Source organism: Notolepis coatsorum, assembly GCF_963971535.1.
Source record: "Notolepis coatsorum genome assembly, chromosome: 17".
Lineage (NCBI taxonomy): Eukaryota > Metazoa > Chordata > Actinopteri > Aulopiformes > Paralepididae > Notolepis > Notolepis coatsorum.
The window spans coordinates 82,706,360-82,719,137 of NC_140181.1; the positions used below are offsets into that span (position 1 = coordinate 82,706,360).

Below are 12,778 nucleotides of genomic sequence, written 5' to 3' on the forward strand. Positions count from 1 at the left end.
TGAGCTGACGATAGTCGATGCAGGGTCGCAGGTCCCCATCCTTCTTACCAACAAAGAAGAACCCGGCCGCCACCGGGGAGGAGGAAGGCCGAATGAGTCCTGCTTCCAATGACTCGGAGATGTAGAGATCCATCGCCTTCTTCTCCGGGACAGTCAGACTGTAGAGGCGGCTGCCGGGAAGGGGAGCCCCTTGGCGGAGGTCGATGGCGCAGTCATAGGGGCGGTGAGGTGGAAGGGCCTGAGCCCTGGTCTTACTGAATACCTCCATGAGGTCGTGGTACTCGGGAGGAATGGACGAGGGGTCCGGGGGCAACTCACCAGCCGGCCTCCGGGGCGGGGGACAGGACGCCGCCTGCAGACAGCGGGCGTGACAGGAGGAGCTCCAGCCCCTGATGGTACCGGAGGACCAGGCGATGTGGGGCTCGTGCAGCGCGAGCCAGGGCCTACCCAGGACCACCGGGACAAGGGGGGATTGGGTAATGAGGAACTGGATTCTCTCGACGTGGTTCCCAGCGATGGTCAGCACGACTGGGCCGGTGCGTTGAGAGATGTCGGCCAGGCGGTGTTGGTCCAACGAAAAGATCTCCAAGGGCCTCACAAGGTCCTCAAGAGGTATGTTGGCTCGGGTGGCAAACTCGAAGTCGAGGAAGTTCTCGTCTGCCCCAGAGTCGATGAGGGCCTCCACCGTGGCACGTTGGTCCCCCCAGGCCAGGGTGACGCTCATCAGATGGTCAGGTGGTGCGCGGCGCTGGGAATGGGAAAAACGGCTCACCAGGATCTCCCGGGGTCTCGGTGAGCCTGATCTTTTGGCCGGGTAGGGCAGTCGGCGATACGGTGTCCCGCACCTCCGCAGTAGAGGCAGAGACCGGACCTGAGCCTTGCCTCACGCTCCGCCTGGCTCAGATGAGAGCGTCCCAGCTGCATGGGTTCCTCCTCGCGAACCGGATGGGGAAGCCTGTTACCACCAGTAGTGTTGGGGACGGGGCGTCCAGGAGTCCGGGGTGCTTCAGGAGGTAACAGTCGGGTCCTCTCGTGCCTTCTCTCCAGGAGGCGTCCGTCAATACGGATGACAAGGCTAAACAGCTCCTCGAGGGAGTCGGGTAACTCCCGGGTAGCGAGCTGGTCCCGGACTGCGTCACTGAGCCCCCTCAAGAAGGTTAGGCGAAGAGCAGGTTCGTTCCATCCACTCTCCACCGCCGCCAGTCGAAACTCCATGACATAGTCCGTCACCCTGCCGCTCCCCTGTCGGAAGGTCCCCAACCGGGCTCCAGGGTCCAGACCTCGGGCTGGATGGTGGAACACTCTGCGGAGCTCCGCCACGAAGTCTGGGTAGGAAAACAAAAAATCTGCTTCCATTGCCCAGGAGGAAGTGACCCACTGGGCAGCATGGCCTGAAAGTAGGTTTGTTATATAAGCCACTTGGGACCCATGAGCAGAAAAACGGCTTGGTTGATGACGGAAAACCAACTCACATTGCATGATGAATGTGGCACACTCCTCGGGATTACCGTCGAACAGCCGTGGGACGGAGAGACGGGGTTCCCGAGATGCGAGATCTGCTGGGGCTGCGGGGAATGTTCCTGAAGGGTGTGAGAGATTAAAGGTATTAACGGTGTCGCCCAGCGAGTGAAGCTGAGCGAGAATCTCGGACTGTTGTCCCGCCATAGCGGCCATTGAACCCTGCATAGGCAGGACCTGATCCCTGAGGTTCTGCACCGCAGCCGCAGCCCGCTCTAATTGGAGACCGTGATCCCTGGTCAACTCGACTTGAATTGCAAGTGCGGTTCTGACCCTCTCTGTGTCGGCTGGGGTCGTCATTTTGGTTGGATCGTAATGTTAGGGTTTGATACCGACCCCAAACGCACGACACAAGAGAGTAGGAATTCAGAGTTGCCAAATACGAGGGCTTGTTTATTTGATACTAAATATAAAGAGTACAGGAAAGGCAAGTCAACAAGACAGGTACATAGGACAAGGGGCAAAGTTCTGCTGCTCTGCAGCTTCTCCCGTGATGGTAGTCTTGGGGATAGCAGGTGTTGACGTCTGAACCGCTCTGCAGAATTCTCTCGGCAGAATCTCAGATGTGTTGCGAGACCGAGAGAGGGAGAGAGGGAACGAGTCAACACAGTGCAGTTTGAACGAGCAGGAGAACAGGGTGAACAATTCTTTGTGTAATTTAAACACAGTGAGCACAATTCCAAAACAGCCCAAGTGAATCTCTTCGTGTAATACACACAGTGAGCAAACTCCAAACACAGTCCCAGTGAATATCTTCGTGTAATGTACACACCGTTAGCAAAAATCCAAACACAGTCCCAGTGAATATCTTCGTGTAATATACACACAGTTAGTGAAGTCCAAAACAATCCAATAGTGAAATAATATCTTCGGTGTGAGCAACACACAGAGGGAGATGGAAGGTCCCAAAAATATTATCCCATAAGGGAACAAGCAAAAATAGAAAAGCTGGGTGAGTGACTGTCTGACAAAAGGTGGTAGTCTTCAGTGTAATAGTTACACACGAAAAACGGAATAGATCAAGACAGTCAATAAAAACTCACCCAGACGTAATGCGTAATGGTGCTGGAACAAACAGCGGAGCGAGGGCGTGCCATGGGAACAGGTGTCCAAGGGAAGGCTTCTTGGAAACTCCTGGAGATAGCACAAGGAGCAAAAAGCAGCAGCAGCAGCAACACGGGGAAATGCAACCAGAGAAAAATCAAGACGATCCAACAAACTTAGAGTGGAGAAACGGGGTATAAATAATAAGGGATCGATTGATTGAAAGGCAGTGACAGCTGGGGAATGTGATTGAAAAGCGTGCGGTCCTGAGAGAACCAATCAGCGACGTCTCTGATGACGTCACTGGGGAGAAGCGTGTGAATGAGGGAATTGAAATAATTAACAGAAAAACAAATGAAAACAGAGCGAGGGTGGTTAAAGGAACAGAACGAGTGAGAGAGCAAGGACAGAAACCTCACAGCAATAGTGCAATAAAATAGTTCTCATCTACAGTACAACAATCACAGTCTGGATGCAATGAGTCCAAGCGGCAGTGTATTAAAAGGCTACGGTACATTTTTAGCTTACTTTTGAAAATATTTAGTGATCTGCATGATTAGTGGTCTCGGATCAGATGACTCACAAAACTCACAGTCACAGATTACTCACTTTTTCTTTCTGAACTTTTATCATTAAATTAAAGATGAAACTGGACTTTGAAGAAGTCTTTATTCGTAGCAAACATTGCAACGTAGTCAGTCATGCAGCGACACACATAGGAAACACACAGATGCATATCATTATTATGACTTTCTCATCTCCTCCTCTGTATGGAGGTAACTGCTCTTTGTTGGCCACCGCTGCTTCCATTGTAACGTGATGCACTGTGATTGACAGTTTACTTGGGGCAACGTTGATTGTGGATAAAGTATATCGATTATCTTCCACTCCTGATCACCAAAAAGATAAAGTATATAGATGATCTTCCACTCCTGATCACCAAAAAGATAAAGTATATAGATGATCTTCCACTCCTGATCACCAAAAAGATAAAGTATATAGATTATCTTCCACTCCTGATCACAAAAAAGATAAAGTATATAGATGATCTTCCACTCCTGATCACCAAAAAGATAAAGTATATAGATGATCTTCCACTCCTGATCACCAAAAAGATAAAGTATATAGATGATCTTCCACTCCTGATCACCATAAAGATAAAGTATATAGATGATCTTCCACTCCTGATCACCAAAAAGATAAAGTATATAGATGATCTTCCACTCCTGATCACCATAAAGATAAAGTATATAGATGATCTTCCACTCCTGATCACCATAAAGATAAAGTATATAGATTATCTTCCTGATCACCAACAAGCCTAATGTGTCGCAAAGCCCCATGACAGATGGAGCCGTCAGGACAGAAATAGCAACACTTTGTGAAACACTCGCTGTTGGAGTTCCCTGAAAAGCATGTTGACAACTTCATAATAGATTAATGGACTCTCCGTGATACACTCTCCATCTCTCTCTCTCTCACTCACCCAGGGAACAGATGAGCCCGTTCTACTTTAAGTTCCAGTTCAGAAACGTGGAGTACTCGTCGGGGCGGAACAAGACCCTGCTGTGTTTCAGGGTAGACATGCCAGGGGGCAGCACTGAGCCTGTGAAAGGCTACATGGAGGATGAACACAGCACGTCACATGCAGAGGAGGCCTTCTTCCAACAGGTAACACACACACACTGTACCACATGGTTCCTCTTATAACCATGCCCACATACAGGTGATGAAGTTATCTTATAACACGTTACGCCCACATACAGGTGATGAAGTTCTCTTATAACAGGTTACGCCCACATACAGGTGATGAAGGTCTCTTATAACAGGTTACGCCCACATACAGGTGATGAAGTTCTCTTATAACAGGTTACGCCCACATACAGGTGATGAAGTTCTCTTATAACAGGTTACGCCCACATACAGGTGATGAAGTTCTCTTATAACAGGTTACGCCCACATACAGGTGATGAAGGTCTCTTATAACAGGTTACGCCCACATACAGGTGATGAAGGTCTCTTATAACAGGTTACGCCCACATACAGGTGATGAAGTTCTCTTATAACAGGTTACGCCCACATACAGGTGATGAAGGTCTCTTATAACAGGTTACGCCCACATACAGGTGATGAAGGTCTCTTATAACAGGTTACGCCCACATACAGGTGATGAAGGTCTCTTATAACAGGTTACGCCCACATACAGGTGATGAAGTTCTCTTATAACAGGTTACACTGTTATAACCCTCAGCTCTGAACTCGGCAGAATCTGCACCTGGCTCGCTGATAACAAACTATCATTACACCTGGGTAAAACAGAGTCCATTCTCTTCGGATCAAATAACAAACTCAGCAAGAGCGACGGCTTCTCAGTTACAGTGGGTGATGATATTGTTCCATCCTAGAGGTAAATCTTTCCTGTGACAAAATGGCATCCAAGGTAATTGTTGTGAAGGGCCAGTGTAACTGAGGGGTACAATTCCCTGACTGTATTACTAGATATGATACTTACTACCACTACCTTTGTACTTAATATTCGGCCACCCAGTACACGGCATAAATATATTATCATAAACACTCTCACGTAGATGAAACGGATCCAACACAAATGTACGAAGTCGAAGTATGCGTTTATTACTACACAGCAATGGTGTGTAGAGCAAGCACTTAATCACTTAATTACATTTATGAATTGAAATAGTATGCACTTTTATGGCAAAGAGTATTCGTCGGTATATCAATAGAGAATGTCCAATCTCTGATGGCGCAGGTGGTAAATATACGACCTGGAATAGTTAAGGAATAACAGCAATGATACTTTAATGATTATATACTAGATACACTAAGGGGGGGTTAATCCGGTCGCTTGTAAGCCGACAGGAGTAGGAGGGGGGGGGGGGGGGGTAGAATCCGGCTGCCTCGTCCGGCCAAGGGTATCCCAGGTGAACCCACTGTAGTGCCGTTCAATGCGCCGGCGATCCTTGGACCACAGATGAAAGCAGGTGGACTCTTTGTGGGCCGGCTCTCTCCGGTCCACGGGGGAGAGACGTGAAGCGACCTCGTCTTGCAGAGCGTCTCCTCACCTTGCGTCCTCTCCAGGGGGGGGGGTTCCAACACACGGCAGTGTCGGGGGTCTTTATCCATGGAATAATCAAAGTATACAAAGCATAATCCGTGCCTGGGAAGGCGGGCTGTCGTCGGTAGAATAATCCGGTATACAGGTCCACTCGCTCGTCGGCTCTGGGGCTCCTCGGGTGCAGCTTCACATGGGGTCAACCACCCTGGGTAAGCAGCCAGTTCTCTGCCCGAAACGATGGGGTACTGACTACGGTAGTATTCTCACCGCACGAAGCACTATATATTAACAGACTATTATTAGCTTAATAGACTATGTCCAACTCGACGATATAGTGCCAAATATGACTATTCAAATATTAATATACACGATGTCTCAATACCGATGGTAGGCGAACTTGGCCTTACTCCCACACGTGGCGTCGCGGGGAGGCTTTACGTCTGTGACTCTATTGGAGGGTAAGAAACTGGACTGAAAAGAAAGTCCTACTTTAGTAGCGCAGTATATATACGCACTATGAACAAATAGTCCCATTAGTGGTGCGGTAGCCAGATTCCTACGCGGAACTAGGACTTGTTCGTACATGTGGAGCGGTACGTTTGAACTGGGTCTGAGGGGTATGGCAGCCTGGCACCAAGGTCTCGACCAATAGTAGAATGGAGACTATTATGGGATGTTCAGTAGGCTAGAATGGATATCCAATGCATATTGTACAAGGAATATACAAGGGATATCAGGGAATATTAGAGAATATACAAATACAATCAAATATATATATATAAATAAATATATATATTCGGTTTAATCTGGCCCTTCACAACAGCCACCCCCTGAATAGGTCCCAGACCTAATCAGTTAAACAGAGACAGATTAATCGCGTTGTCTATTTACACATAAGGGTTCGCTGTAGGGGTCAGTCAACTTCACAAAGTCATAGGGTTGTAGGGTCATGGTCATCATCGATTGTGTCTGGGAGTCGAGGCAGTTCTATGAGCCTCGCCACGGGACGGGTGTAAGTGCGACCCTGGACGAGCACTTCAGCTGCTCGGACCTTGCCGTCGGCACCGGTGATCACTTTGCTTACGCGGCCGGCCGGCCACATAGCTCTGGGCAGTGATTGATCAATAATCATGACGACTGTTCCTTCTGTCAAATTGTCTCTCTCCTTTACCCACTTCTGGCGGGTCTGCAGAGACGGTAGGTAGTGCAGTAGGAAACCGCTCCAAAACCTGTCGGCTAATACTTGGCTGTACCTCCACATTCGTCGGCCGTTCGCTTCTTCAGGCCGGTACATTGTCTGGGGTAATGCAGGATCTAGCCGCCCCACCAGGAGTGTGTTGGGGGTAACTGGGTCGATATCCGCCACATCACTGGAGACATATCCGAGGGGCTTCGAGTTAAGTACTCCCTCAATCTCCGTGAGGACTGTCATTAGGACTTCTTCCGCCACAGTCTGGGCCCCAAGTACTGCGTACAGGGCTGTCTTTATGGAGCGCACTTCTCGTTCCCAAGTGCCACCGAAGTGGGGTGCGTTTGGGGGGTTGAATTGGAAATCAACCTGTGCTGGAGCGAGGTGGGTCTCAAGTTCTGGGCCCATAGCTTGGAAGCTCTCTCTCAGCTCTCTTTCGCCGCCTTTGAAGTTTGTCCCATGATCGGACAATAGGGTAGACGGTCTTCCTTTCCGTGATGTGAATCTTCGGAAGGCCATAAGGAATGAGTCTGTGCTCATGGTCGGGAGAAGCTCGATGTGTATCGCTCTGGTGGTCATGCATTTGAATACAATACCCCACCGCTTCTCGGTTCCTCTTCCTTTCTTTATGTGCAGCGGGCCAAAGCAGTCCATACCCGTTGAGTGGAATGGCTTGTCACCGATTCGGAGGCGACATGGAGGAAGGTCAGCCATCCTTGGTATGCTGGGCTGCGCGCGCCACTTGCGGCAGTCTAGACATGTTCGCTGGAAGCATCGTACCGCCTCTCTTCCTTGTAGGATCCAGTAACGACGTCTGATTTCCGCGAAGACTCTTTCTGCTCCTGCGTGATGTACATCCTCATCGTATTTCTTTATAATCAGCTCTGTGACCTTGTGTCGGCTGTTCAATACGATCAGGTATTTAATGTCATCCGGTAGATTGGGGGCTCTGCGTAGGCGACCACCCACTCTGATGAGGGTATGAGCGTCGCTCTCTGGGGCCAGATGAATTAATCTGCTGTCGGATGGGACGGGCTTTCCTCCCTGTAGACAGGCCAATTCATCGGGGAACGAGTCTCTCTGGGCTCGCTGCAGTAGAAGCAATTCTGCTTCCTCGTAGTTAGCTGCTGACATATCAGCGGGGGACTTGCACTCCGGGTGGTACCGCAGGAATGTTCTTTGTTGTGCACTCTCTATGGACGTGCAATCGTCTATGTTAGGGTCGGTGGAGGCTACGGTGCTCAATCCACAGAACACAGACTTCTTATTTTCCACCTCCTCTGGACTTGCTTCCCTCGGGATAGGCATGGGCCACTGTCCTTCCGGGAGTCTTAGGAATGCGGGGCCGTCACTGTAGACATTGCGACGGGTGAGGTCATCCAGGGGCATCCCCCGGGTGATGACGTCAGCTGGGTTCTGTTTTGTATCAACGTAGCGCCACTCTGTTTCTCCGGTTAACTCTTCGGTTAAGTCTTGAATCTCGGTGACTCTGACTCCCACGAAGACTTTGTACTTGCATGAGTCCGATTTGATCCAGGCGAGTACCGTCGTGGAATCTGACCACAGGATTGTTCTAGACACCGGTATGGTGAGCTCACGTTGGATGAGCGTGGCTAGGTGCGCTCCGGCTAGGGCTGCGCAGAGCTCTAGACGTGGGATAGATTGTTGCTTGCGTGGGGCTATTCTCGAGCGGGCGAGGACAAATGCTGTGTAGATCTCTCCCCCCTGGTCTTGGGCCCGTAAGTAGGCTACTGATCCGTATGCGACCTCTGAGGCGTCACTGAAGACGTGTAAGTCCATTTTACATGTCTCTGGCCTCACCGTGGGTGGGAAGTAGCTTCGGCGCATATTAACGCCTGGGAGTGAGTGGAGCTCCATCTCCCACTCTCTCCAGGTGGATGCAAGGTGTGCGGGAATGGGGTCGTCCCAGCCCTGGTCCTTGTCCCACAATGCTCGTACAATCATTTTTGCCCTGGTGGTGTACGGTAGAATACATCCTAGCGGGTCATATTGTCGGGCGAGTGTTGTGTACACACTCCGTCTGGTGGTCGGCGCCGCCGCCGGCCTTCCCTGCTCCTTAGTCAGGGGCTTGTGTCTGTAGTGAAGCGAATCTGTTTTGAATCGCCACACCAATCCCAGGGTCATCTCCTGGGCTTCTCCCGGGATTGTAGCCATCCAGGTCTCGCTGCTGGCTGCCTTGTCCTCGGAGGAGAGGCTGCGCAGTACTTGCGGATCGCTGCTGGCCCACTGCCTGAGATCAAAGCCGCCTTTGATCAATGAGGCGCAGAGTTTAATCAGGAGAGCCTCGGCTTCTTCTTGGGTTGAAAGGCTTTGTAGACAGTTGTCTACGTAGAAGCTGTTCTTTACGCTGTGTCGGACCTCTTCGTCCGCTGCTGGGTCCTCTGCTACATGTTTCTGTAGTGCAAATGTAGCACAGCAGGGGCTGCACGTCGTTCCGAAGGGGAGGACTTCCCATTGGTAGATGGCTGGGTGCTCATCTCCTGGCTTCTCTCTCCATAGGAACCGTAACAGGGGCTTGTCCGCCTCTACTAATCTCACCTGCAGGAACATTCCTTTAATGTCCCCGCTGATGGCCACCTTTTCCTGGCGGAAGCGGAGTAGAACGCCGAGTAGGGAGGGGCCGAGTGTGGGACCGGGCAGTAACTCTTTATTCAGATTTTGGGATCCGATCTGGTAGCTGCAGTTAAATACTATGCGGTCTTTACCGTTGTGATGGACCTTGTGGTGGGGCACGTACCACGATTCAGTGGTCTGGTCAGCCTCTTTAATGTCCATCTTTGTGACGTGTCCCGCTGTGATGAGCTTCTCAATCTCAGCGCGGTATACACTCTCTTGGGCGGGGTTCTTGGCTAAGCGCCGCTCCGTGTTCAGCAGGTACCGTTCTGTGGCGTCTGTCTTGGCGTGGAAAGTAGGCATTCCTTCTCGCCGCAGGAGTGGCGTGGCGTATCTCAACACGCCGTTGACCGGGACTCTCTTGGTCCCTGTCTCGAGGAGGTGAATGGCGTAAATGTCATCTTTAGAGCGAATGTCTTTCTTTCCGTTCTTAAAGGGCATTTGTTCCAAGGTCCATAGCCGCTCTACGTGTTGCAGGAGTGCGGTTTCTCCCTCTGTGACTCGGGAGTGGAGACATCTAGTGGCTGTACTTCGGTTGAGAGATTTGGCGAGCGGGCCTTGGAGAGTCCATCCCAAACGGGTCTCGACTGCTGCAGGACAGCCTCGGGGTCCGGTATGAACCCGGTCTATCGGGACAATGAGGTCTGCATGGTCGGAGCCTATCAACAGGGTCGGCATAGCATTGTCTATGAGCGGGATCGGTAACTTGCGCAGATGTGCATATTTCTCCATCAGCTTGGCGACGGGGTATGTGTACCGCGACAGTCCTATTTCTTGGCTGGTGAAAGCGTCTGTAATCTGGTACCGTCGCTCAGGCTGGCCGCTTGCTGCGATAGAGAATGAGACATTCTCGCCCTTTATCGTCTTCAAATCTCGTCTTATTGTCCGAATTGTCATTTGGGTTTCGCTTCCCCGCAGCCCTAGCTGGGCCGCAGCGGAGGCGAGCAGAAGGGTCTTCTCTGACCCGTCATCGAGGACGGCGTAAGTGTCCAGGACTTTATTCTGGTAGCTTAGTGTCACACGCACTACTTTTAGGAGTACTCGGGCTCCACTGCTGCTGGCGGGATCGATGTACATGACGCTCGCTTTGCGGCTGGATGGTGCAGGTGAAGGGCGCCGTCTGTTACTGTCGTGAAGTATGTCCAGATGGGCTCCATCGCACTTGGTGCACCTTTTCTTTAAGCGGCATTCGGCTGCCATGTGTGAGCGCGCACAGCGAAAACAGCGCTTGTTGGACTTTATCCATTGACCTGCTTCCTCCGCGTTCAGCTTGGGGAAGGAGTCACATTGCGCTAGCCAGTGTTCTTTCTCACAGTAGGGGCACACTATCTTCCACTTCTCCGTTCTGGAGGGGGTACTGTGGCTCCTGCTGCTCGGTACTGACTCCGATTGGTGCATCACAGTCACCGATCTTCTTCCATCATTTAGTCGTCTGGTTCCTTCTCTGGAGCCAGGGGTGCTCCGTCCGAATGTATCTAGCCGTAGGCTGCTGACTTCTCTCGCCAGGAAGTCTGCTAGATCGAGGAGGTTCGGTTCGGGGCCATTCGGGTCTCTGTGGTCCCTCTGCCGCCTAAAGCGCTCCTGACGAGCGGGCGGCAGCTTCTCCAGAATCCTTTCCACATTTGAGTTGGCGTAAAGTTCATGCCTCCCCTTCTCTCTTTGCGCTCCCAACATCCCTACCAGGGACTGCACTCTGATGGACAGGTCGTCCAGTGCTCGATTGTCTATTGCTGGGGGTAAGCGGTCGATGTGTCGGATCTCCTGGATCACGTAATCCCATATGCGCCCATACCTCTGGTCCAATGCTACCAGCGCTGCTGTGTATGGGGTGGTGGAAGTCGCGTAGGCGAGCGCTATATTATGTGCGCGGGGCACCTTTAAGTGCTTCAGTAGGATGGCGTATTTGTGGCGTTCATCCAATACATCCACCAACATGGTCTCCAGACACATGCGGAGTTCTGTATACTGGGCCCGGTTCTCTTGGGTGAAGTCGGGTACCATAGGCGTGCCAATGTATGACGCTGACTGTGGATACATCGGCGAGCGTTGGGGGAGAGGCCTCCTAGGCGAGTCTCCTCCCGCTCCTTGGTATGGGCTGGTACCGGCAGTGTACCATGGCCCGCTTGTCCAGGTGCTGTTCCTCGGTGCGGGTCATGCGTCGTGCTCACCCGTGTATAGAGTCGGGGGTCTGTAGCGCAGCTCCGCGGGGGTATAGCCTGGGCTGTACCGGACCTCCTGGTCCGGTAGAGTACTGTGCTGTCTTCGGGCGTGGTTCTCCTCCTCTTCCTCTTCGTCTTCAGTTAGGTCATCCAGTGCTTGTAGTCTCTGGTTTAGCCTCTCCACAGGATATGCTGCTCCTTCCCGGTTGCTAGGTCTCGCTTGGACCGGTGGGGGGAGGTGGTCTGTGGGGGGTATAGACCTCGTCTGTTGGTCAAGTTCAGGGTTGTTTACTCGGCTAGGGGATGCCGCCCTGGAGGTGTGTCTAGACGAGTTCCTGGAGCCTCTGGCGGAGGGAGAGGGTGTTGTCCGTCTGATCAGCTGTTCTATTAGTTGCGACTGCTGTCTGTCGCACGCTGCGTCCCGTTGAGCACCGGCTCGTTCTCGGGCCACATTCTCTTCCATCTGAATGCGTCTTATTTCTAGACGTATCTGCTCGTGTTCGCTTCGCTGCTGGATCTGCAGTCGGTCGCGTTCAGCAGCGGCGTTCAGGCTGATGAGGAAGGCCTGCTGTAGGGTCCTCTCTGCCTTGCTGGGAGAAGGCGGTTGTATAGGGGAGCCTTCCCTCGGGGTACTCCTTGCGGAGCCTTGGAGCTCTATCTCCACGGTGCTCTCCCCGTCTTCTTCCGTGCCGAGTTCTCTCTCGGTAGCGTTGTATTCCTCCCGGGACTCATCGGGGACTACTTCTTCAGTACTGGCGGGGTGTGAAGTCATGTCTGGTTCCCACTGGTCCCCACCGTGAACTTGGTCAGTTACATTAGAGCCCGTAGGGGCCTCTATGGTCGGGGTAGTCTGGGCGTTGGGGTTAGACATACTTTTACTTTCTAGTTTTACCGCGTTTACTGTTAGTAGAAGACTAGGTTGTTGACTGACAGCGTAAGCCTCTAAGTACTGAGGGAGCCGTCATTCGCGCTGCGGGCGTTGGTTAGGAGGATCGTTTCGTGGAGTGTTCATCATAGGCCATTTCAATATTAATAACACTATATTAATATTACACTGATTACCATCCGGCTCGAAGGACCAATTGTAACTGAGGGGTACAATTCCCTGACTGTATTACTAGATATGATACTTACTACCACTACCTTTGTACTTAATAT

General features: G+C 51.6%; 1 protein-coding gene across 1 annotated transcript in view; it reads left to right on the forward strand.

The window, feature by feature from the left end:
• The window catches only part of apobec2b (apolipoprotein B mRNA editing enzyme, catalytic polypeptide-like 2b), a gene marked incomplete at its 5' end in the record, with an annotated part of 32,892 nt that overhangs the window by 6,640 nt on the left and 13,474 nt on the right, over positions 1-12,778 (forward strand). The window contains one exon of the mRNA XM_084333079.1: positions 4,053-4,233. Within this exon, the coding sequence (XP_084189205.1) occupies positions 4,053-4,233 (181 nt within the window). The remainder of the gene's footprint in view (positions 1-4,052; positions 4,234-12,778) is intronic.